A 24,946-nucleotide genomic window follows, 5' to 3' on the forward strand; every position below is an offset into this window, starting at 1 on the left:
TATGCCCAACTACGATCATCTTCTTATTGTGGGAGATTTTAATATCCATGTCTGCTGTCCTGTGAAAGAGTTTTTAAGCCTGTACCTGGCCCCCTACATGATCACGGACACACACTAGACCTGGTCCTGTCACACAGTCTGCCTGTGTCTAACGTGGAAGTGTCTGACACTGCCTTCTGGCTGTATTATTTGATGCTGTGTTTTCACACACTGCAGTTCAAACCAGTGCTCCTGTTTGCCGCTGTCGGATTTGATTTCAATCTTCTTGCCAAACTATCCTGGACTCTGTGTTTTAAATTGCCCCACCCTGACCCTGACCACCCCCAGGTTTCTCAGGTCAGCTGATTAGCTGCTCCTGGAGGTACAAATTTCCCACATGTGGGACTAATAGAGGTTATCTTATCTTCAGCTCAGAGGGGGCGGGGCCTTCTCCATTGCTGCTCCTAATCTCTGGAACAATCAGCACATTAGAGACGCCGCTTCATTGTCCACTTTTAAAACACATCTTCTCATTTTACTGCTTTAATTTGATCTAATGTGCTGGTTTTGTTGTTTCCATTTAATTTGACCTCTTTTTTATTTATGTATTGTTTTCTTCTTTCTTTTTGGGCACAGTGGTTATCACTGTTGCCTCCCAGCAAGAAGGTCCCGAGTTCAACTCCACCATCAGGTCTTTCTGTGTTTGTGTGGGTTCTCCCCGTGTCCTCCGACTTCCTCCCACAGCCCACAGACATGCAGTTTGTGGAGGTTCATTGAAAAATCTAAATTGCCCATAGTTGTGAATCTGTGAGTGAATGTGAGCGTGAATGGCTGCCTGTCTTTGTCTGTTGGCCCTGCGACCTGTCCAGGCTGTACCCTGCCTCTCGCCCTATGACAGCTGGGATAGGTTCCAGCAGCCCCGCGACCCTGAAAGGGCGAAGTGGAAGCGAATGGATGGATGTTTTCTGTTTGTCATGTCAGAACTTTGCTTGCAGCTGGGAGTTGTCTGACAGCGCTTCATGAATTGATTACTTACAGTGTGACTGGCTTTAACTAATATCTGCTGGAATCTCTGCAGACCATCAGTAGCAGCCTGAAGCAGAAGAATTAGAAGAAGTCTCCTTCATGTCTCTAAAGAAGTGCTGACACATTACAACATACTGCAGCACTAATTCATGCACAACTTTCACAGATTAAATAAAAGCTTGTTATAATTCAAAGTTACTGCCTGTATGTTTGACATAGCAAAGCAGCTGTTTGTGCAGCCTCACACATCAACACAACAGTTCAGCTCCAAGTCAGAGAAACTCTGAGAACAGCTGGTTACACAGCAGAGGACAGGATGGAGGATCAACCTCACTCATGTCTGTCTGTGTTCATGTTCTCCTCTCAGCTCTGCTGCCAGATGTGGTGGAGGTGCCACAGGGGGAGGAGTCTGTCAAGCTGCCCTTTAAGACCACAGCTGACCTTCCTCAGGACGTCATAGTGGAGTGGAGAGACTCCAACTACATGGAGGTCCACGTGTTTGAGAGTGGAAACAATCAGCCAGATGAACAGGACCAGGGTTACAGAGGTCGCACAGAGATGAATGAAGATCCACTGAGAACTGGAGACCTGAGTCTGACCCTGAAACCCCTCCACCTCACTGACAGTGGAGTCTACACCTGCACCGTCTACAAGAAGGATGGAGACAAGCTGCAGAAATCAGTGACTCTCAGTGTCACAGGTGAGTGTAACAGCTGTTTGTCCACCGTGTGAATCCTCCATGAATAAGATCCAACCAGACAGATTCTTGGGTGCTGTGTTCTTTATTTTAATTATTTTTAAGATAACCAAATGTCTGGATATGACGGTCTTTGTATCATCATCTTTTTGCTACCACACATAGTTGTAACCCCCATTACTGGTTTCATTCTCAAATGCTGTTTTTCAGAATATGTCCAGAGAGCTTGTATTGCTTTGTTTTCAGTTTGACAATAATAGGTCCAACAAAGCTTTGGCAGGAGAACATGCAAAGACATGATTGGTTAGCATTTGTAGCATAGAATTGATCACAGATAGTGCTGAATTTCTCTGTGTTTTTTTCTCAGCAGTGCACACAGTGGGAATATTTAGTCTCATCATCATGGAACAGTAACAGTGAGCTTTTTTATCTGTCTGTGTTCTTCTGTTCTCTCTCAGTTCCTCCGCCAAAGGTGGTGAATGCAACAGATGCAGAGGAGTCTGTCCTGCTGCCCTTTAAAACCAAGGCCGACCTTCCTCAGCACGTCACAGTGGAGTGGACACTCACTGAACCCACAGAGAGGAAGGTCCACGTGTATAAGAGTGAAAACAATCAGTCACACAACCAAGACCAGGATTACAGAGGTCGCACAGAGATGAAGGAAGAGCCACGGGGAACTAGAGACTTCAGTCTGACCCTGAAAAAGCCCCGCCTCACTGACAGTGCAGTCTACACCTGCACCGTCTACAACAAGGATGGAGACATGCTGCTACAGAAAGCAGTGACTCTCATTGTCAGAGGTGAGTGTAACAGCTGTCTGTCCACAGTGGGAATCTCAGATGTGTAAACCTGTGAGTGTGTCCAGCTGTTTGTGCAGCCTCACACATCAACACACAACACTGAGAACAGCAGCTGCTGGTTACACAGCAGAGGACAGGATGGAGCATCAACCTCACTCATGTCTGTCTGTCTCTTTACAGAGAGTGTGCCAGACATTGTGCAGACGCCAAGAGGACCGGAGCCTGTCCAGCTGCCCTTAAAAACCACAGCTGACCTTCCTCAGGACGTCAGAGTGGAGTGGACAGACTCCAATAACAAGATGGTCCACGTGTATGAGAGTGGAAAAGATAAGCCAGATGAACAGGACCCAGCTTACAAGGGTCGCACAGAGATGAAGAAAGATCCACTGAGTACCAAAGACCTCAGTCTGACCCTGAATAACCGCAACCTCACTGACACTGGAGTCTACACCTGCACCGTCAAGAAGAAGGATGGAGACAAGCTGCTGCAGAAATCAGTGACTCTCCATGTCTATGGTGAGTGAAACAGCTGTTTGTGTGAATCCAGCATGAATCAGTGAAATCAAAGAGCAGCTGATGGATCTGTGATAACCTGATACGATAAAATACTGTTTCTTATGAGACACAAAAGTGCTGGAAATGAATTTAATAACTGAAAGTGTAATGAGGTATTTTGTGTTTTCTATCTAATATAAGCTGGGTATGTTCTTCACTGAGCTCTCTATCATCATCATCACTCTGAGCTGTTAATAAGAAGCTGCTGACACTCACTGATCAGTACAGATGAATATATTTGCTGGCACAGCTACTCCTCAGGGTTCTGCTGATTGGTCGACTTCTTTAACGAGACTTTTTGGTAAATAAGGAACAGAGTGCTTCATCTTCTATATATATTTGATCATAAACTAACATTGTTTAAAATAACAATTAAGACTTCGATTATCTAAATGTGTTCTGGTAAATCAAAGCTGACAGCTAGTGCAGCAGAATCAGAAAGACTTTATTTATCCCCTACAACTAGAGCTGGGCGATAGAACGATAACGATATGTGTTGCGAAATAACTTTTTCTCGATAGAAAAATTAAACTATTGCGATAGACCTCATCTCTCTTGTCCCCTTTAAAAAAAAAAGAACAGCCAATCCAAATTAAGTAGCGCAGAGCCGAACCAATCACAGCCGCAGCGTCACGTCACGTGACTTGTTACGTCCAGCACAAGTGCCAAGCCGCACATGTGTTTGTTTGGGAAGCAGCCAGCCACCGTACCGCCGGGTAACGGAGGAAATGAGTGTGCCGACTAGAGAAATCAACCGAGCGTGACCGAAGAGAAAACAGATGATGGTTCCAACGCCGGAGAGATTGTCGAACAGAAGAGTCATAGAAGTTCTGTAGTGTGAAGGTATTTCGGCTATTTCAAGTCTGACAAAAAACAGAGTAGCGTGCACTGTAAATTGTGCCGAAAGCAAGTCTGGAAATACAATAAAGCAGCTCAGTCTCTGACTGGAAGCGCTGATTCGTCATTCGGCTTTTGTCAGACTAAAGTAACTGTTAAAACTGTTTGAAAAGCTCAGCTATACAACAAGGAGAGATCGAGAATTTCCTTTTAGTTCTCAGTTTATTTGATATTGACAAAAGTTGGTCAGTTTTGTCTGTTCTTCTGTAAAACAAACTAAGATTTATTTTTAGAATTTATATTTTGTTTCTAAGTGGAATTGACAGTTTAGTCTGTTTCGTTTGTTCTATTTTGAAACTTAAACGCTTTAGCGGCTGCCTTTTGTGTAGTTTGCAATATTTGCCTTTATTTACCTGAAAAAGTCTCATGTTCCTTAAGTACATCTACCCTGTTGAACTTATTATGGGAAATAAATATTTAAATAAAAACAAGCTGCTGATTATTTCACATTTTACCTAGCTGACCTTGGTCCAGTTTGTCACTCTGGAGTGGACTCTCAATGGTGTCTGTCTCTTTTCTCTTTTCAGACACTCTGAGGAGTTTGGGGACAGTGTATGGAAACAAGTCTTATTTGCTCGACTTTAAAAAAACAGATGAATTTGATCAGATTTCCAAAGTGGAGTGGAAACGTATACACCCCAAATACAAGTTCATAAAGGAAATAACACGCCATCAGGGAAATGAGAAAGACCTCAGTCTGAACCTGGAAGACCTCCACCTCACTGACAGTGGAATCTACACCTGCACCGCCTACAACAAGGATGGAGCCATCCTGCTAAGGCAATCAGTGATATTCAGTGTCAGAGGTGAGTGTATCAGCTGTTTGTCCACACCGCGAATCCCAGCTGTGTAAACTGCAAGTGTCCAGCTGTTTGCAGCTGTGTGAGAATAAAAGCCTCACAGCAATACGGCAGCTATTATAGCGGTTAGTTATGGCTTGGAGATTTATGGAGCATGCTGTGAACTTAGCTAACATTACTTAGTAATATGAGTTCCTTTACTCAAGTGAAAGCTTTAAACATTAGAACGATACATAGCATTGTGACAGACCAGGAGTCCATTTCAACTTTTGTCCAAAGCACTGACTTCAAACTATACACCAGTTTTTAAATTGTGTTGATAGTCCACGTAAAACCAGAGTCATGATCAAAAGTACACGCGATTTATTTTTCCTAAATAAAACAGAGGCCTTTACTACGGGAAGAGAAGAAGGACAGTGCTAGCAAACACTCCGCTTGTGAGCAAAAAAGGAAAAAAAAACACCTGTTTGTGTCAAACAATCAAAAAAATATATTAAAACGTGACATTTGGTTGTTTAGGAAAAGGGGAAGTTTTAGGAGTGAGCAAGTGAAAGAAAGAAAGGGAGGAAGGGAGTTTTCACAGGTGAGAGATTTGTGACGTGTACCATGTTTGCAGTCAAGTTAGTGTGTTGTCTTGTGTAGTTAGTGTGTAGTGTTGTTTTGTTTTGTGTGTCACTTTGTCACAGTTGCTGCAAAAAAGCCACCAGAGGCAGATTGCAGTGTAAACGCTGTCTCCAGGTGGAAAAGTGATACACCTGCTGCTGTCATACCTGCAGGGTTTGTCCCTGTGCTGGGTGGAATAATGGTGATATGAGTGATCCATATGAGCACAAAGAATAGTCACGTGTGTTTCTTCTACAGAAGACTTTCATTCAAAAGCTGTTTCTGGTCAGCACCGACACATTAAACTGCTTACACATTATAAATGGCTTCAAGCTCACACTGAGGCCTGTGGGGCACCATCAGCCACTGACACAGTATATGGATATTTCATACATTAAGGCTGCCTGTTTATTTAAGGGAGATGAACAATACATTATAACTGTACCAAATAATGTCACTGATGATAGATTAAATAAGTAGATTTTAGGAAATGCGCTGGGAAAACTTGAAAATGGACCTTGAAAGTGCTTAGAAAGTGCTTGAATTTGACCCTGAAAAAGGTGTACGAACCGTGACTGAAACACTGAACGCTGCTGGTTACACAGCAGAGGACATGATGGACCATCAACCTCACTCATGTCTGTCTGTGTTCATGTTCTGCTCTCAGATTTCCAGGTGGAGATGGTGGAGGTGAAAGAGGGGGAGGAGTCTGTCCTGCTGCCCTTTAAAACCACAGCTGACCTTCATCATGTTTTCAGTGTGTACTGGACTGTCTTTGAATCCACAGCGAAGATGGTCCATTACCTTGATGTGAATAAAAAAAACCAGCCAGATTTACAGTACAAGTCTTACATCGGTCGCACAGAGATGAATGAAGATCCACTGATCACTGGAGACCTCAGTCTGACCCTGAATAAGCCCCAGCCCACTGACAGTGGTAGCTACACCTGCACGGTCTGCAACAAGGATAAACGCATCCTGGTACAGAAAGTCGTGACTCTCAGAGTCAGAGGTGAGTGTAACAGTGCAGTTAATGTTGAAGAAATGATGTAAAAAGATTGACAAGAAGTTTACACAATAAGAAAGAAAGTGATGTGTGTCGTAGTGTCACATAAAGATCTGAACACACGTTTAGCTGCACCATCCCTCCTGTAGTGGAACTACTCTGTGAAATATTTAAGGTGTCTAGTTTCAGTAACAGCAGAATTATCTTCACATGATGTCTGCAACCACAGACAGCTGACTGTGTTCATCTGGATGTTATTAATGGAAGTGTTAGGGTGACTTCTTCAGTCTCAGAAGGCTGAATGATGGATGATTGAACGTGCTTCAAGGTTAAATCCACATTCATTCACTGAATTAAAGAGAAATGAAAAAATATTAAATACTTGCACAGACAGAAGCAGAGCAAATCAGGATGAAAGTCTCAGCCACGCTCTCAAAAACTGGTTCACCCGAAAGACAAAACGCCAAAACACAGACTTAACAATGTGGTGTTTGCTGTACAGTGCAGCGAGGAATGCTCAGACCTCTACATTGGAGAGACCAAACAGCCACTTCACAAGCGCATGGCACAACACAGAAGAGCCACCTCCACAGGACAAGACTCAGCAGTCCATCTGCATCTAAAGGTCAAAGGTCACTCTTTCGAGGATGCCAATGTTCACATTTTGGACAGAGAGGACAGATGGTTTGAAAGAGGAGTGAAAGAAGCATCTATGTCCACTGTGAGCGACCATCTTTGAACAGAGGTGGTGGTTTACGACACCAACTCTCTGCCATCTATAATCCAGTTTTGAGATCCTTCCCAGACGCCTTAACGCCCACTCACATCCTGGGCCATCTGACCTCAGGAATTCGCATGATAAGGTGGGGCCAGGTTTCACAATGAACTCACCCGAAACTCTGGCTGATTGGGACCCACGCCCAGTTTCACACCTTGGCTCAGGTGATTAGAGGATCATCAGGGGGTCCTTTTGTCCCTCTGTGGGGGGTCACTCCCACTAGGTTTATATCTGGGACTCTCCACCATTTGACCCTAGAACTGAAGAAGCTTCTCGGATGAGAGGTGAAACGTCTTCAAGCAACTTAAAGAAGTCCAGACGCTTTTCTTTGCAAGCTCCTTTGACTACGATGACCTGGATGACTGAGAACCTTCACAGATATGGTTTTCAGGGTTTTTATCGGTTCTCAGCGTTATTTTGTTATCGTTTTTATCGTTGACTCCGTTTTCCTGGGTCTTTTCACGTGTGTTATGAATAAATCTTCTTTTTTTCAGTACCGGTACTAGTTTTATTTTGTTGTATTTATCCGCGACACCTTAAAGGCCGGTCCGTGAAAATATTGTCGGGCATAAACTGGTCCGTGGTGCAAAAAAGGTTGGAGACCGCTGGTTTAGATGTAGAGTTTGTATTAGGGCTGCTCGATTATGGCAAAAATGATAATCACGATTATTTTCACTGAAATTGAGATCTCGATTATTTGATGATATTTGTTTAACAATAATAATGTGTTGAATAATGACCTTAAAGATTGTCATAAAATAGTGCAAATACTGATAACAGTGCAAATGTTTGCAATATAAGAAACAAATGAAAAATGTAAACATCTATGTTTAGTGAACTTTGCAGTGTTGCTCTGTGCTGCAGCTACGTACACACTATGTCTACTTGATCCACGTCTGACTCCGCGAACCCATAATGTTTCCACACCACTGAAGTTTTTTTTTTTTTTTTTTACCTCTCTTTTCAACCAACGGCAGTCACTCTCCTCTCCAAATAACTTCTGCTCAGCTTTCCGAGCTTCCCTCGGGTCCTCTTAATTGTTGTGACACGTGTTCGAAATGCAGAGAGGTGCGCTCGATTTGCCACACGGAGCAGCGCGAGAGTAAAGCACGAGGGAGGGGCTAATAATCGGCTCAGTCATTTTTAATGATCGTTGAAAGCCCAGATCGTAATCGTGATTAAAATTTGATTAATTGAGCAGCCCTAGTTTGTATTTTATTTTGCAAAGATATTAAACAGCATGGTGTTTACTCACCAGGATCTTTTACAAGCAAATTATAGAAGCTAAGTGTGTTAGTTTTATCTACATGATGGATATGAATAAAACCTTTGGACTACATAACACTGAGCACAATAAGATAACTAAACTGTAAATATGTCAGTGCAGAGTATAAAATAACATTTGTGATACATGTCCTTCAATGTAGTGTTGAACTCACAGCTGAGCGACTCATGGAGAGCTGTGATTGGCCTGTACAGACAGGTGACCAGGTGCTGATTTAGGGAATGCTTGGTTTGCATTTTAAATATCACTCAGTCATACTCGTTTAACTGTAGGAAGCCAAATCTATGGAGTTCATGTATGTGGTCGTTTTCATCACTAGTAAAGGCTGTTCCAGTGTTCCCACTACTCAGACTAAACCACAGCTGAGAGGAAAGAGTCACATGATCACCTGGTTTGTGTCTGATGTAGAAAGACTGAGACTCACTCCTGTTTTCTCCTCTGCAGCAACCTTAATGGGAATCATGGCAGACATGCTTCCATGGAGGAAGGCACCAAATAAAGAGGACGTGAGGTATGTTTTCAGGGTCACAGAGGTGTGTTTACCTGTGAGGTCACCATGGTAACTGCAGCTGGTCCAGTTTCAATAAGCTGCACTTTGAATATGGAATGATCTTTATATCATAAGAAGAAAAAGAAAAAATGTAATCTGAGCAAATTATTTCATTTCACAGCACAGTTGAATTCCTCGTGCATAAATCCAACAGCCTGCACAGAGCTCAGCAGCCACGCCCACAAAGAAGCTGCGAGCGTTTCTCCTGTGATCGTGCTGCAGCATTTTTACGTGCAGTTCATCTGCTGGTGACATTTTGCTGGTGCACATCACTACAGCTGTTACTTGTTAGAAACTTTTCAATGTCATCCTTCAGTCTCAGCCGACTGCAGGTTTCCAACCTTATAAACAGGACATTTGCACAATGACCCAAACCAGCAGCAGTGAGGGAGCACTGAACAGATCAGTGGTGCCCACTGGAAACACAGATGAACACAATGAACATTCAGGATGCTTATTTAAAAGCACCTTTCAAGGACGCTGTACAGCAAATAAAACAGGCAGTTTTAAACAGGTGGGTTTTGAGGTTGGACTTAAAAAGAGGGAATGAGGTGATGTTTCCGAGGTCTGCAGGAATTCCAAAGTTGGGGGCAGAGCGGCTAAAAGCCCCCCATAGAAACAAGACGAGAGGAAGGAAGAGAAAAAGAAAGAGAAGAGGATGATCGGGGGGCGCTGGAGTGGGATGGTGATCTGAACCAGAGATGGTGGGGAGAGACAATGAATAGCTTTAAATGTATAATTAACGTGAGATTTGACCTGGAGCCAGTGAAGCTGCTTCAGGGTGATGTGGTGGGTAGAGCTTTGCTTCTCATCCATAAACTCTCTCCATCCTCTGTCATGTGACTCTTGCGTAGGTGGCAGGAGAGGTTTGCCGTGTTTAGTGGGGGCCGGTTTTGCAGAGTACAGTTTTCTGGCCCGTGTCAGACTTTCTTGCTACAGAGCGAGCCCCTCGTTTAGGAATAATGTCCTGGATTTGTTTTGGTCCTTCTGTTTGTCATCATTTCACTTTATTTTACAAAATCTCAACAGGATCTTCAGCTTTATTGTGATTGTGGTTTATTATTTATTATTGTACTTTATGTGGAAAATAAACAAGCGGACGGCAGAGCCACACGCTGGGGTTACCATTGTTGTTGCTAACGACAACGCCTAAAAACAGTGGCGTGTCTGTCCACACTGTGGTTATATTAAATATAGGAGAAAGAAAGAACTGTAAAAATGGATATAGCCACTCCAGTGACCATCAAACCATGAAACAAACCGGAAACAGTTCACATGGTGACACCATGAAACAAACGATCATGTGTAATATGAAACAAAAGGCATTTTCATATCGTCATCAGATACCTTATATCGAACTGCCTTACCCACTGAAGGGCCAGGGTCCTGACACCAACAGTGACCAATCACATCAGGACCCTGGCCCTTCAGGCAAAGTGATGTGCACAGGCTAAAATGACCTTTGCTAGCAGATTAACTGTACAAGCGTAGCACTGCTGCAGCGCGAGCAGAGGAGAGACCTCTTTGGGTTCTGGCTTCTCTGCACCTGGCTGCAGTGCTGCACTGACTTTATGCACGAGGAATTTAATTATTTGTTGAATTATGTTTTTCTTGCATGGCACTTATGATGTAAAGATTATTCCATATTTAACACTAATTAATGGAACAAGGAGCTCAGAGCTCAGCGCGTGAGGACATGACCTGCCCGTGCAGGTATGAATGTATGAACCTGGTTTAATTCTTGGCTCTGATCCTCATCCCAGTTCCAGCTGATCGATCACAGATCAGAGAACCGATCAGTCTGTTTGTAGGATGTTGATCAGCTGGGACAGCTGGGACAGCTGGGACAGACTCCAGCATCAAACCCACCGACCCATGTGAGTGTCTGACTGTCCTCTGTGTCCTCAGGAACCATGAAGACCTTCCTCTGATGGAGGTTCATTCAGCTTGATGGGTCACAGAGGAGGAGGAGCTGGTGATGAAGAGCAGCCTGTGTGTATACAGTATCTGTTGTGTATTCAGCCCTGAGGAAGATGAAGATGCAGCTTTGCTTTGGCCTTCCTCTGCTAACAGCTAACAGCTAACTAACCTCAGCCAGATGTTCTGCAGCTGTTTGTCTAACATTATAATGAGTTTATAATAAGTTTCTAAAGATGATGACCCCGAGCGTGTTTCTGCTGTTCTGATGGATCTCCACGGAGCGTCCTGTCACATGTGAGCTTCATGTGGGTCAAAGGTCAAAGCTGCTGACTGTCAGGAAGCATCAAACATCATGAAACACCCCCTCTGACCTCAGAGCTCCCTGAGGCCACACCCACACTTCCTGTCAGTGCCTGTGATTGACAGCTGCCTCCATCAGTGTCATATGTATCCATATAATCCCCCTGACGCTATGATGTTGGTGCTGTATGAACCACATTAAATGTTTTTACATATTAACATGATGTCTCCGTGTCTCTGTCTCATATACAGTATTTATTCATGTCAGTCCATTCAGTGCACAAACATGTCAGTAATCAAACACTGTGCTGTTGTGTTGCAGCTGCACACACACACTCATGTTGGTGCTTTGTGTTCACTGCTGTTGGGTCAAAGCTGTGTTTAGACCAGGCTGTCCAGGTCTGATGGAGCTGCCTGTTCAAACAGTGAATGACCTGGTGTGGAGGGCCCTTCATCATGTTCTGATGGAGCTGTGGGGCAGAGGGCAGCCATCATGGTGTTTCCTGTGAGCCGCGGTGCAGCTGTGAGTCAGTGTGCTCTCTGTAGAGCACCGATAAACACCAGCAGCTCAGACATTTGATTGTTCCAGGGGAGGGTGGTGTCAGGAGTTGATGAAGCTGGAAGTATGGGGTTTAATTATGGTGGAGGACTCTGGGCAGAGTGGGACAGACACTGGCTGAAGACTCCATCCACCCGGCCTGGGACACCGTCAGGACCGGCAGCCTTCCTCAGGTCGACGGTTCGCAGTGACCTCATGCTCGTGTGCTGTGAGGGTGGAGCTTGTGAGGTGAGTGGGTTGTGGTGCAGCACAGTGGCTGATACATAAATACCATCCTAGTGAATCCAGCAGACGTCACATGAGGTCACAGAGTCTCCATCACTGATTAAACACCTCAGCTGTGAAGAGTATGACCAGGTTTGGTGTTGGAGTTAATAACACATTCAAAGCATTGTTATAAATATACAGTCCAGTAAGAGCAGCTCCCTGTTACAGGCGGTCTGTGTGGTTTAGTGGCCATAAAAATAAACATGTGACATCTCTGGTAGAATGAGCTTGACTCTGAACACTGGTCCGTGAGCTCAAAGGACCAAACGTTTGCTGCTGTAAGCCAACTGCTGATTTCTTGGCCTAGCCAAACAAAAACCTGTATGAGGTCACATGGTTTTTATTACTAGAGCGAGGATACTTAGAGTGCCCAGAGAGCTTTGTTCAGGGTATGGACGCTAAGTTCACAGGTCATATTTATGGTATGTCATTGTTGTACACCGTTAACCTCAGGATTACAGGTGTGTTCGTTCCATGTGTCTTTATAACATTCAGGTGCAGCACAGTGCTCCATTTTATTTTCAGTGTGGACGTGTCCTTTAGTTTCAGATGACTGGTGTAATAATATCACTGTTGTGTTTTACATAAAGGCACAGAGACTCGTGCAGGGACATCATGCAACCCTCCCACAGAGATCCTGAACGGTCAGTGTGAGGCTGAGTGGTTGTCTGTACCTCTGTGGCTGCACTCGTTACTTACCCACCATGCACCACTGCTCTCAGTCAGGGACTGTAACCCATCTCCATCCCTGGGCAGGCTGTGATCAGCTGACCTCTCTGTAAGAGCCAAAGTCAATGTTTATGTTTTTCCTTTTTGTTTTGGTGGCACAGGTGTATAGCTTTACCTGCGTCTCAGGTGATGGCATGTGGGTGTGGTCACAGTCTATTTACCTGATGTCGGTGTTCGCAGCAGGTGTGTTGGGTGAGTGGTTCGTGGGCAAACTTTTCTGTTGACCGTCATTTTTTGGCACACCAGTTAATCCATGCGCTATTTGTAAATTGATTGAAAGCGCAAAAGTTTGTTTTGTTTTGTCCTTAAAATAAATGCGCAAAGTACAAGTACGACTCATTATGGATTATTGGAGGCGCGTCACAGGGACACAACCAACTCAGCCGGCCGCGGCTTTATTTACGGATGAAAGTCGCAACGCTCTCTTTGGCTGCACACAGCTGGATTCATCCAGGTGTGTGCAGATGTCTTGTGATCTTCTAGGCTGAACTGCTGTAATTCATTATATGATGACCTCTGACAGAGCCACCCATTACTCTGTGACTCACAGCTTCCTGGTTCTGACCCATGTGACTGAGTGGACCAATCAGTGGCCGTCAGCGTGTGAACCCTCAGAGGATTCGTTAAAGCTGAAACATTCACTCAGATATGAGTTCTTAAAGATGTTATAAAGAGTCAAACATCAGCTCTGAGAGCAGAAATCAGTGGAGACATTCTGAGGTCCCTGAGCTCATGGGTGGAGATCACACATCTGCTTCCTGACAATTTGACTTTGTTATAGGAGGACTGGTGTGTGTGTGTGTGTGTGTGTGTGTGTGTGTGTGGGGGGGGGGGGGGGGGGGGGGGGAGTGTTTCTGCTAGTGTCCCAGGGGCAGTGTTCCCTGTAATGTTTCATGTGTCTGAACACACAAACTCCCTGAGCGTCCCTTGGACCACTGTGAGCGACAGCAGACGTGTGCACTGTGGTCACGCCAGCATCCAAGTTACATGTTTATTAAAGTAATCAGATTACAGCATTCATGTTACACTACTTTTAATTAACTGCTTTAGCCCACTTACAATGAAAATTAAATAAAATCTTGTTCATGACCTGTGCAGCATGTTAACACTATTGGAAGTAAAAATAACTTGAACTTTCTACCTGCAGGCCTGATGTGTCACTGCTGTAACACCTGTAACACTCAGCAGTCGCCTCATTGTTCTGACACACAACAACACTACTGACTACACTACACACTAACTACACACTAACTACACACTAACTACACAAGATTTGTGCTAAACGTCTCGAATCTCTCACATCTCAAACACGCCGTCACTCCTAAAACTTCCTCCTTCCTAAACAACTAAATGTCATGTTGCCATATCATTTTTTGATTGGTCCACATGGTACAATTTTCCACCAATAGGAAAGGGTGGGGGTGTTTTGTTTTTGTTTTTTCTCACAGGCTTTCGAGCGTTTTCCTTATAAAACGCCGTTTTTCCCGTTTCTTCCTGCAGTAAATATAAACAACGACAGTATTCAGGAAGAAAACCAAACATTGCAGATATTTTATCATAACTCTGGTTTTACGTGGCCGATCAACACAGTTTATAAACTGGTATAAAGTCCACACTTTGTCCGTCAGTTGTTCGTCTGTCCTGCTCACATCTCCAATGGTTGGACACGTTGTCATTAACGTGGCTTCACGCCACATCAGCCGCTTTGCTAAAACACAACTCAGGTTAGAATTTTTTTTTTGTGCGCAACGCGCAGACACCATGCCAGCAGTGCGCAATTGCGCACTCGCGCAGCTCAGAGGGAACATTGCCCGGCATGTGGAAAAGCTGTTGAAATTAAATTAAATACTTTGTCATGATTTTCACATCAATGTGCTTTTCACAAAGACTATTAGCAGTAACAATGAAAATGACGTGCTGCCTGAACTACCCATGTGTTAATGCAGTGGTTCCCAACCCCCGGGCCACGGACCGGGCCGTGAGAGTCGAGGCTCAGTGTGAAATTTATGGTTTTCAGAGTTTTTATCGTTAACTTCGTTTCCCTGGGTCTTTTCCTGTGTTATAGTCGTGTGTCTTATTTTGAAAGAAATGTTTACACGTTACCATAGCGACCACAGAGCATTAAGGGTGCAGACAGATGCAGCTAACCAACATTTTGATTTCCCTTATTTGATTTATGGACCTAACTGTATGAACTGGACTTGATTTGGCTTTAATTCTGCTCCTCTTCATCATTGCTGTGTTGCATTTCCATCATTCTGCTGCTGGATTCACTGCAGGCTTTAACAAACACTCCTTTGGGTCCAGGCCCAGCTACGTGTTTGTAAGCTGCTGTGCTCTTCACAAATAAAGCCTGAAACAGCTCAGACTATTAGAACCAGCACTGAGCCCTGTTACAGTTATAGTGTTAGAGCAACGGCTGCAGCCTACAGCATTTAAACTAGCTGACAGTAAACACATCAGTCCAGATGTTACCACATTACTTTGTGATGCTGAGAGTTAAAACAACTGAGACAGGTTGATTAAAGCTCCATTCCTTCCTCTGATCATTCCTTTTATCACGGCCTCTGCTCTGACTGGAGATCACACTGATTTCAGTTCATTTAATATGTGAGTGCACACAGTCGTTCTCTACTGGACATAGATGACAATCAAGGACCAGGCTCACCTCATCCCAGCCTCTAACACAGTGTGCTGAGTCTGTGCTATGAATATGTTGCAGTGAGTACAATGTAAGCATCCACTGCACTTACAGTACCCACACCCAGTTACATGTGTGGTGAAGATACAGAGAATGAAATGTAATTATTAATGAAATAACCATCCATCCATTCTCAGTGCTTCCATATTAATAAATGACACATGATGGAAAACAGAACCTGAAATTGTTCAGTTCAGTACTTTTGTCTGTATGCACTGTGCTTATAAAGGCCCTGACTGCTGTGACACATACAGCAGTAAATATATACATGATGTGGAAATCATTTTCACAGAGACCAGAAAGTCATTAAATCACTGCTGACAGTTTGGTTGATGTTCGGTCGATGACAGCACCTGGTGTTGGATAGCTCCTGGAATGGCTAACTGAAACTGGTCCTGATCCCAGGACCAGAGGGGACCGGCCCCATCCAACTACAGAAGAGCCCACTGAACGGTAAGAACAAGATCCGGGCTACCAACACCTACGCCCTGCCTGTGATCAGGTACCCTGCTGGGATAATAAGCTGGCCAAAGGAGGAGGTAGAAGCCACTGATGTCAAGACCAGGAATGCATGGAGGGTTTCTCCCCCAGACCAGCACCCTGAGGCTGTACGCTAAGGAGAAGGAAGGGGGCCGGGGACTGGTGAGTGTCAGCACCACAGTCCAGGATGAGACAACGAACATCCACAAGTACATCACGAAGATGGCCCCAACTGACCGAGTGCTCAGTGAATACCTCAGGCAGCAGAAACCCAAGAAAGAGGAGGGAAACGAGGAACCATCATGGAAGGACAGGCCCCTGCACGGTATGTACCACCGGCAGATAGAGGAGGTGGCTGATATCCAGAAATCCTACCAGTGGCTGGACAAAGCTGGACTGAAAGACAGCACAGAGGCACTAATCATGGCAGCACAAGAACAAGCTCTGAGCACAAGATCCATAGAGGCTGGGGTCTATCACAGCTGGCAGGTCTGTATTTATATCCAGGCTGACATGGAGTTCAGGGTTCAACATTCAGGAAAGTGTGAGACCTTCCACACTGACAGAAGATGCTGCACATGATTAAACTGTTGTTTGTTAAAGCCTCACAGATCTGAGAGCAGGGCTCAGTGGGTGCACGAGCCTTTATACATGAAGCGTTTCAGGTTCATTTAAATCAGTGTTTCTGTTTCCAGCAGAGCAAACATGATCCAGCTGTTTCACATGGATCTGTGTGGATGCAGCAGCACCTGACTCTGTACATCAGGTGGGTCACATGACACCTGGACATTCACAGCATCGTCCCTCAACGGAGGGACCGAGTGTTTCTTTCTGCTTTAGAAAGCTGCTCTCTGTACAAAAACAGGAAGTCACAGCTCTCTGCTCTGTGATTGGCTGCTTCTTATCTCAGCTTCCTGCAGAGGGTGGAGGTCTGCTACACACACCAACAGAAGTGTGACTTTCACTTCCTGTTTATTGGTGTTGTTGTTAAAGCTCTCAGGCGATGCTGCAGCGTCCCCTGCTGACACAAACTCCTCCCTCTGTCTCAGAGGTCAGAGGTTAGCCTGCTGCTGAGGGTCTGCCTGTTTATGGACTTCCTGTCACAGACCCAGGTCTCAGGGTGGATGCTGGTTTCTGATTGGATGGTGCAGAAACCCAGCTTCCTCCAGCCAAGATAGAAAAATCAATATTCTAATGTTCATGTTAAAGCAGTGAGTCTGTGGATTCATCACTCTCTGTGGGTCGGAGGCTCCAATGATCGTCTCAGCTGTTCTCACCACCTGCTGGATCTGGACTGTCTGAGGCGTCTCCATCAGAAAGTCCAGGATCAGTGTGGAGGTGTTCAGGCCCAGCAGGAAGTCTATCAGCGTCAGCAGAACCCAGTGTGAGCAGCACTTTGTGAGAGCGGGAACGGAAAGCTGAACTGGATCAAACGGTCTCTGAGTAAGACTTGACTCCTCTGATTCTGTGATGCTTTAATAAAACAGTGAAACATTACAGAGCAGATACTTCAGTGACACAGAGTCAGAGTCACAGAAACAGGATTGAAGTGATCCAGGAGTGTGAACTGTGGCTGATGAGAGAATGATTTGTTTATTACGGTTTATTCTGTGCTGCTGAGGTTAGCCTGAGAGTGCTAACAGTCTGAGCTCAGCTACAGCCTTAGAGTGTGAGCACCAATAAGCTGTGATGGAAACAGGAACAAACAGAATAAATACAAACATCACACCTCCAAGACGAGTCTTCACAGACACAGAGCTGATCTTATCGCGATGGTTACTTGTTTTTAATGTGGAAACAGCTCACTCACAGCTGAGGTGTCAAACTGTCCTTCAACACGTTTCTTATCTTTAGTGTCAATAAATTCATTGTTTGCACATTTTTATCTCTGCAACTCTGAGAAGTGACCACAGAGAAAAACAGGAACAAGACTTCTTACTGTCTTAAACTGAAAGGACGAAAATAACCTGCAGCTGTCACCTCATTTAAACTGTCTTTGAACTGAGATCCAGCAATGTGGGGAGAGATGGAGCGGCTGCATCCAGGGCAGGTGCCAGAAACTGCAGGAACCCAGCTGCAAATAAAATAAAAACACTATTGAGCTGACAATGTGGAAGTGTCTGCCTGTGGGCCAAGTGTCACAGGCTAATTGGTCAAATCCATAATTCCTCTTTTCGGATTGAGAGAACAGACTGTGAGACTCTTCCAGGGTTAAAGGAGAAAGTAGATGAGACTAGACAAGGACGTGAGAGCAAAGCAGGAACGATAAGGCAGAGAGATGTAACTAAAGTTATATAATCAAGAGCACGACTGCACAAAGGCATCACAGCCTAGTGACTGTTTGTGATCATTTAATATTCATCGCCTTAGTTAAGTTCTGGTCATTGGTTATGATTTGTAGTGTTTAGCTGTTTCTGTTACCTCCTGTCATCTCTACGTTCTTGTATTTCCTGTTTTACTTTGACAGTCTGTATTCTGTTGTTCTTCCTGCTGTTCTCCTCATGTCTGATTAGTCCCACCTGTTCCTCTCATTGTGCTGCTTGAGTATATCTAGTGTGAGTTTCCCTCTGCTCCATTGTCACTGATCATCCTCTGTGTTTCATCTGCATGTCACCTGTTCATTGTCCCCAGAGTATCTCCCCCTGCGTTTCTTTTCCCATGTTTCCAGGTTTTTCTTGTTTAGTTTGTCCTGTTTATGTTTTGTTCATTTCCTTCCTGCCTTGTTTAGATTCACATTCAGCCAAATAAAGGCTCACCTTTGGTTAAACATTCACCTCAGCCCTGTGTGTCTGCATTTGGGTCCGCTCTATCTCCCCATGGTCTGCCAGCTCAGACCGTGATCGAAGGCATCTGCAGAGGATAGTGACACATGCACAGAGGGACACAGCATGAATCCTGATTGGCCGGGAGAAGGTGACCGGGTTAGATAGCTTGACAGCTTGGATTTATCTGGCATGTGTTTGAATCCTGCTCTGAATCAGTCCTATTAGGTAATGTTCAAATATGAACATAATATGAAAGGCAGCAACAAGTTTAATGTTCAGAAACCTAAAGTCTGTATCAGCAGCAGGATGGAGCTAAAATAAATGTTGGTTTCAGTTCTATGAAGCTTTGAGTATTTTGGATCAGTAGCTGCTGTGTTTGTTGCATCATATTGCTGTAATTATTTATATATTCTGAGGTAAGTTGATCTATAGTGTTGCATCATATTCTATAAGGATGTTCTGTGTTTAAGATGCTTGTCTTTGAGATGGAATAGACATGAAATGATAGGAAATATAAATAAATATTCCTTGAATCTTTGCTGAAGCTCAGGTGCTCTTCTTAACTCTCATAACCTGACAGGTTGTGCTGTATCCTATGATGTAGGATGCTGACAGCTACATCTGTGTGATGATGGTGTGGTGGGTATATTTACAGCTTGATATTCAGATTTCAGCCTCTGCCTTTGACCCAGAGGTGACAAAGTGTAAGGGAGAAATGTTCACTCGGTATCTCCAGTTTCTTCTTTAAACACTCCGACTGAGTCCAACCATGAACCTGATCCCTGATCTACACACGGTCATGTCTCCACTGACAGTCAAAGCTGATGTTTGCAGTGGAAAACGTCTCTAAGAAGATTTGTCAGCCTTGTTGTGGAAGATTTAAAATAACCTGCAGACACCTCGGTGAGCATGACTGAAGTGGGTTTAATGAACACACTGCAATGTGGAGAGAAACACTCCAAACACCAGGCTGATCTCTGAGCACCGCCCTCACATATACCCACTGTCACACAAAACACATTTCACAGCACATCATACGTCCCTACACCTTCAGTCCAGCTCATCCTTGACCTCCTCCCACTCTAAGGAAAGCTACAGCCACCAGTCACCTCCCTTGAACAGGATGTCTCTACAACAGGTCCACTGTGAAGGTGCAATAAACATGAGGCCCACTAGTGATAACATTCATGCTGGTGACAGGAGTGATCTGCTACCACACCCTCATCAGCTTCCTCTCTATCAGCCCTGCAGTATTTTTAGCCTCTGCTTCACTTCTTCTTCTTCCTGTGGTTTCCTGCTGATGTGAGGACAGCTGTCCTTATTCTAACTGTGAGTTTGGGCTCTGTGGGCTCTGCTGTAAAGGCTCGGTCGAGTTACAACAGCCACGTGGCTCCATCTAGCTGTTTATCATAGGAAAGTAAGAGTAATGTGTTCATGTCGCACTTTCACAGATAAAAATCACAATAAAACCAGAAACATAAATAAACTATGGAACAATGAAATAAAAACATAAAAGACTAATTAATTGAACTACAGCCCGCTCCATGTGCTTCTGCATCCACTTCCAAACACTTTTTAAAACAGTATGATGGGGTGATGAGGACATCAAACTAGAAGTGAACAAACACTAGCACGCAGTAACATTACACATCTCCCAACAGGAAGACATATTTCAACGTTTTTGATCCATGTATTGATGTTTATGCTGAACAGGCGTGCTGCTTTGAAAACCACATGCAGTGTGTGACCGTGACTGGCACACTGGGACCATGAACGCCACGTCTCTGACGCTTCTTTCTTCTTCAGAAGCAACATGAGCTGCTTTGATGTACCGAAAGGACAAAGCAGGACATCTGAGCTGAGAGCAGAATGCAACGCCTCAGGTAGCTTTGTGCGTTACAGCTGTCGATACAGGCTCAGTTCAGTCAACACTCAGTGTCAATGTGGGAACCAGTGGCTGGTTCGATGCATTGGCTCCCATGCTGTAGTTAAATAAATGACTTGGTTCACTTTATATCTGGGCTGCATGTGTGGTTATATCCTGTTACTTGGGCAGGAGTACCTGTCCCCTGTTCTTACCTCCACCTTGTTCTTTCTGTCTTGCTTCCATGTTTCCCTTTATAAACATACACATTTATATGTCTGTCTTTATCTTGATTCCAACACTGCAAAGAGCTTTTATTGTGAAGGGCCCAGGGAGGAGAAAGTCTTTATTTGTGTGCAGAGTAACGGATCTGTTTCTGAGAGCGGTCGGTGATGTCAGCTGTCAGTGAGGCTCATGAAGGCTGATGAAGATCATGCTCCTCTTAATCGGTAAGAAACACACACAGACACACACACAGAGATGGGTGTGGCTTCATACAGACTAAGTAGCGGTGAGTCAAACGTCCTCTGCTGTTAAAAGCGTTCATTATTCTGTCATCGAGCTCGTTCATGTGAAGCTCGTCCCCGAGGCCTCCATGCAGGGCGGGGCCCGCGCTTTCAGTGTACACTGTGTTTAAGGACACTGTGTCTAAAATGTACGTAATAAATACACTACACATAGAGTTAGACCTCACAGCACAAGCATACTGCCAACCTACTACATGACTGTGTTGTACATACACATATATAGTGTGTTTTTTTAATTAGTGAAAACATCACGACGTCACCAGCAACAGGAGAACACGCCACGGCCCACGCTTAAACAAGGAAAAGATCCTCCAAAAGATTTATTATTGAAATAGATGCAACATCGCCCCAAACAATCTCACACTGCAGCTACAGGAAGTTCCCACTGAGCCTCTTTAGATTTAACCAAAAACCCCAGGAGGGGGCGGAGCCTCATACACAAACAGGAAGTAGAAACAATAGCCAGCCCTCCCCCTGACACACAGCCAGGGGTGCGGTCAGCTCAGTGCTGTAACTCCAGCTTTAACACTGATGGAGCTGAGACCTCCACCCATATCGCACACACGTGTCAGACACCACGCTGGAGTTCACTGAGCTCCTGAGACTCATCCCTCCACACGTGTGTGTATGACCAGCTGCTGGTTGTGTACACCTGTGAGCATGAGCTCAGTGATGGTGGATACTTGTGTGTATTTATGTAGCACGTTTCATTACAAGCAAACTCAGCAGCTACACAGTCTGTTGATCAGCTGCTCTGATGAAGGACTCCTGCTGCCCATCACTGCTGCTGTTGTGTTATCGTTGTTTGTGTTTAAACCTGGAGGCTGTGTGAGCTACATGTGGCCTTATATAGACGACTGCGTGGACAAAGTGGGCTCAAGTTGTTCTGTTGGTCACACACTCTGTGCTGTACTCGCTGTGAGAAGTGCATGAAATGCAAATGCCAGTCAGTCCATGATCAGGGTAAGGTTGGGAATATCAGCCCTGTGTGGGCCAAGTGTGCTCTTGATCATTTCCCCTCCATCTCTACAACAGACCTGATGCAGTTCTTGGGCATGCTGGGTTTCTATCTGCACCTCTCACACATCTCTGCGATTAACCCTGAGGAAGCGACTTCTTCTGCTCCTCATGTGGGTGAGGCCTTCCAGCTGCAGGTGCATGCTGGGGCTGTTTCTTTGTAGACTGGTGATGATGGAGTCGTTCATTCAATCATTCTGATGTTTTGTTTCCTTGCGACAGTAACTCTCATCATTTATACTGCTCATTGGTTAAGGAAGAAGTGCCGGCTTTAATATGGGCTGTGCAGCATTTTGAGGTTTACAGTCATCAAAGACTGGAGTGTGACAAACACACAAAGTGATCCGTGGCCTGGAGATCAATGGCAGTCTGTTTTCTTTTCTACATGAAGCCGGGTCACATTCTCAGTAAGAGAGCTGACCAGGTCCCTCGGTGAGGTGTTTTCATCACTGAGTGTTTCCACCTGCTGCTGGCTGAACTCCCAAAGGGCTTTACAGTCATGGTGTAAAATCTCCTCCACAGCCTCACACCGAAGCTGGACAGTCACTTATAGATTGTGTTTGCCAGCCGACGATGTTGTACTAGGAGAGTCTACTGGGCGATTTCTTCTGGAGGGTGGGGTCTAGTTCTTGGACGGGTCTTTCTTCATAACTATCTCTCTGAAGCAGCAGTTGTTGGAGAGTATTCAAATTCTCCCTGCTGTGCTCCGAGGCATTGGCTGATTAAGCACATGTGGTTAATTATTCGTTAATGGTTTTGCTTAAAAAAACTTGTTTAATTCTGAGCTACAGTTCTCCTCTGAGACTCCTCTCAGGCGTTGTGATACAGTATCACAACGCCTGCAGCATTTCCTTATCTCTGCTCACACTCTGCTCCCTCCTAACGGTTCTAACTGTCATGTTGTTTTGTAATGACTGCAGTTACTGTTTGGTCACATTCACACAGAGAAAGAAGCTCCTCACCTGTGCAGGTACACAAGGTGGTGGTGGAGCCTCTGACCTTTAGTGACCTCTGACCTCCTGTTGCAGGTGTGTGTGTGCTGCTGCTGTCTGCACCGACTGTTTCTGCAGGTGAGGAGATGAAGTGAATCAGTGAGACTCCAACAAGAACACAAATACACTTACTGTGTGTGTGTGTGTGTGTGTGTGTGTGTGTGTGTGTGTGTGTGTGTGTGTGTGTGTGTGTGTGTGTGTGTGTGTGTGACAGTTCAACACTTACCTTTGTTCAGGTGATTCATTGGACTTGAAGAGCTTGAATTACAATAAATAAGCTCCTTCATATTCTAACATTTCTCTACAGTCAGAGCTGATGAACCATTTCCTCAAACATTTGCAAATGAAAACTCTTGAAATGAATGTGTGATTAGCACAGACCGTTGTGTGTGCACACTCTGCTGGTGCCGCTCTTCATCACCAGTGTGACAGAGTCCTGAACACAGCCTCAGTTTGCATGTTAGTCCTCCAAGTTCCATCTGAGCTTTACAGAAAACACACTTTGTTCCTCTGAAAGCCAAAGATCACAGCTGAGATAAGGGAGATTTTTCCACGTTAAAGTGCTTCCATTAGTGATGCTGCTGATGCACACATCATCTCTAAGATCTGAATGTTGAAGACAAACACAAATATCTGTTTATTATGAGGCTAAAAGCTTGATGTAGACATAACAGTGTATAACATGTCAGCAGCATTTAACAGCCCTGCACACCAGCACTGTGCTTATATTAGACTTTAATCAACACATAGTTATGATTTCATCATCTCTGTGTGTCCTCCAGTGTCTCTGTCTGTCAGTCCAAACCTTCAGCAGGTCTTCAGTGGATCTTTAGTGTCTCTGAGTTGTGTTGATGATGGACAGACAGCTGATGGATGGACAGTGAAGAGGAGCAGAGGAGGACTCACTGAGGACTGTGGAGCAGCTGCAGGCTTTGGGAGGCTTCTTGGTTCCTTCTGTGTTGTGGATCTTTCTGCTCCCAGTGAAACCTTCTGGTGTGAGGACTCCTCTGGACAGCAGAGTGACAGCGTCTCCTTCAGTGTCCAATCAGACACTACAGGTGAGATGTTCCAGCTGTGTCTCTGTCTCTGTGTGACTCTGCTCTCATTAACTCTGTTTGTCTCTGATGGTCAGATAAAGCTGTCATCCTGGAGATCCCTGCACTTCCTGTGAGGACAGGAAGTGATGTCATTCTGCGCTGCAGACAGAGGAATGGTGACACGGTCAGAGCTTATTTCTACATTAAAGGAAGTTCTGTTGGTCCTAAACGAGAGCACATCATCACTAACATCACACAGGCTGATGAAGGTCTCTACTGTTCTACTGATCAGGGTGCAAAGTCTCCTCAGAGCTCTCTGAGGGTCAGAGGTCAGAACACTGACATCACTTCCTGTTTAAAAGCTGATAACATTGTGACCTGATAATAAACTGACTGAACCATCTTCGTCATCTCTCCTCCAGATCCTCCCAAAATCATCCATCCTCCTCCCCCTCACTGTCCTCCTCCTCCAAGCACCTCCACAAACTTTGCTCCTCCTCTTACGTGTCCTCCCTCCCCTCCTCTCCCAGCATCCACCTGTCCTCCTCCTTCCTCTCTCGTGGTCCCAGTCGTAGCAGGTCTGGGTTCTGGGCTTCTCCTGGTTCTGGTTCTGGGTTTGGTTTTGTTCCTCTGCTGGAAACTCAAAGGTAGCTCTCACTCACCTGATGTGAGCAGGTGTAATCTGATTACTGTACTAACCTTCTGAGCCTAAGTAAATGAACTTAGTGCGTCACCTCGGTCAGTAATGGTCCAAACATGTGTGTGTTTGAGTGATGCTGGTCAGTTTCAGTTTTACCTTTCAAAATAAAATG

The 24,946-nt window shown here is 44.8% G+C and overlaps 3 protein-coding genes across 3 annotated transcripts in view; all 3 read left to right on the forward strand.

Annotated features, from left to right (window-relative positions):
* LOC143416775 (V-set domain-containing T-cell activation inhibitor 1-like) overlaps nucleotides 1-2,496 on the forward strand; it is a 4,272-nt gene extending 1,776 nt beyond the window's left edge. Inside the window, exon 2 of the mRNA XM_076882348.1 lies at nucleotides 1,373-2,496. Within this exon, the coding sequence (XP_076738463.1) occupies nucleotides 1,373-1,737 (365 nt within the window). The 3' untranslated portion in view covers nucleotides 1,738-2,496. The remainder of the gene's footprint in view (nucleotides 1-1,372) is intronic.
* Nucleotides 1-24,946, forward strand: part of LOC112431961 (uncharacterized) — a 107,009-nt gene that overhangs the window by 80,848 nt on the left and 1,215 nt on the right. Inside the window, exons 2-5 of the mRNA XM_076882332.1 lie at nucleotides 23,134-23,175; nucleotides 23,880-24,155; nucleotides 24,230-24,463; nucleotides 24,557-24,781. Of these exons, the coding sequence (XP_076738447.1) occupies nucleotides 23,134-23,175; nucleotides 23,880-24,155; nucleotides 24,230-24,463; nucleotides 24,557-24,781 (777 nt within the window). The remainder of the gene's footprint in view (nucleotides 1-23,133; nucleotides 23,176-23,879; nucleotides 24,156-24,229; nucleotides 24,464-24,556; nucleotides 24,782-24,946) is intronic.
* Nucleotides 1,999-11,415, forward strand: LOC143414029 (CD276 antigen-like). Its single transcript, XM_076877644.1, has 7 exons — nucleotides 1,999-2,005; nucleotides 2,161-2,502; nucleotides 2,683-3,018; nucleotides 4,482-4,760; nucleotides 6,025-6,369; nucleotides 8,871-8,937; nucleotides 10,885-11,415. Exons 1-7 carry the CDS (start codon nucleotides 1,999-2,001, stop codon nucleotides 10,925-10,927), a joined length of 1,419 nt encoding a protein of 472 aa, XP_076733759.1. The 3' UTR covers nucleotides 10,928-11,415.

Source organism: Maylandia zebra, linkage group LG3 (genome assembly GCF_041146795.1).
Source record: "Maylandia zebra isolate NMK-2024a linkage group LG3, Mzebra_GT3a, whole genome shotgun sequence".
Taxonomy (NCBI): domain Eukaryota; kingdom Metazoa; phylum Chordata; class Actinopteri; order Cichliformes; family Cichlidae; genus Maylandia; species Maylandia zebra.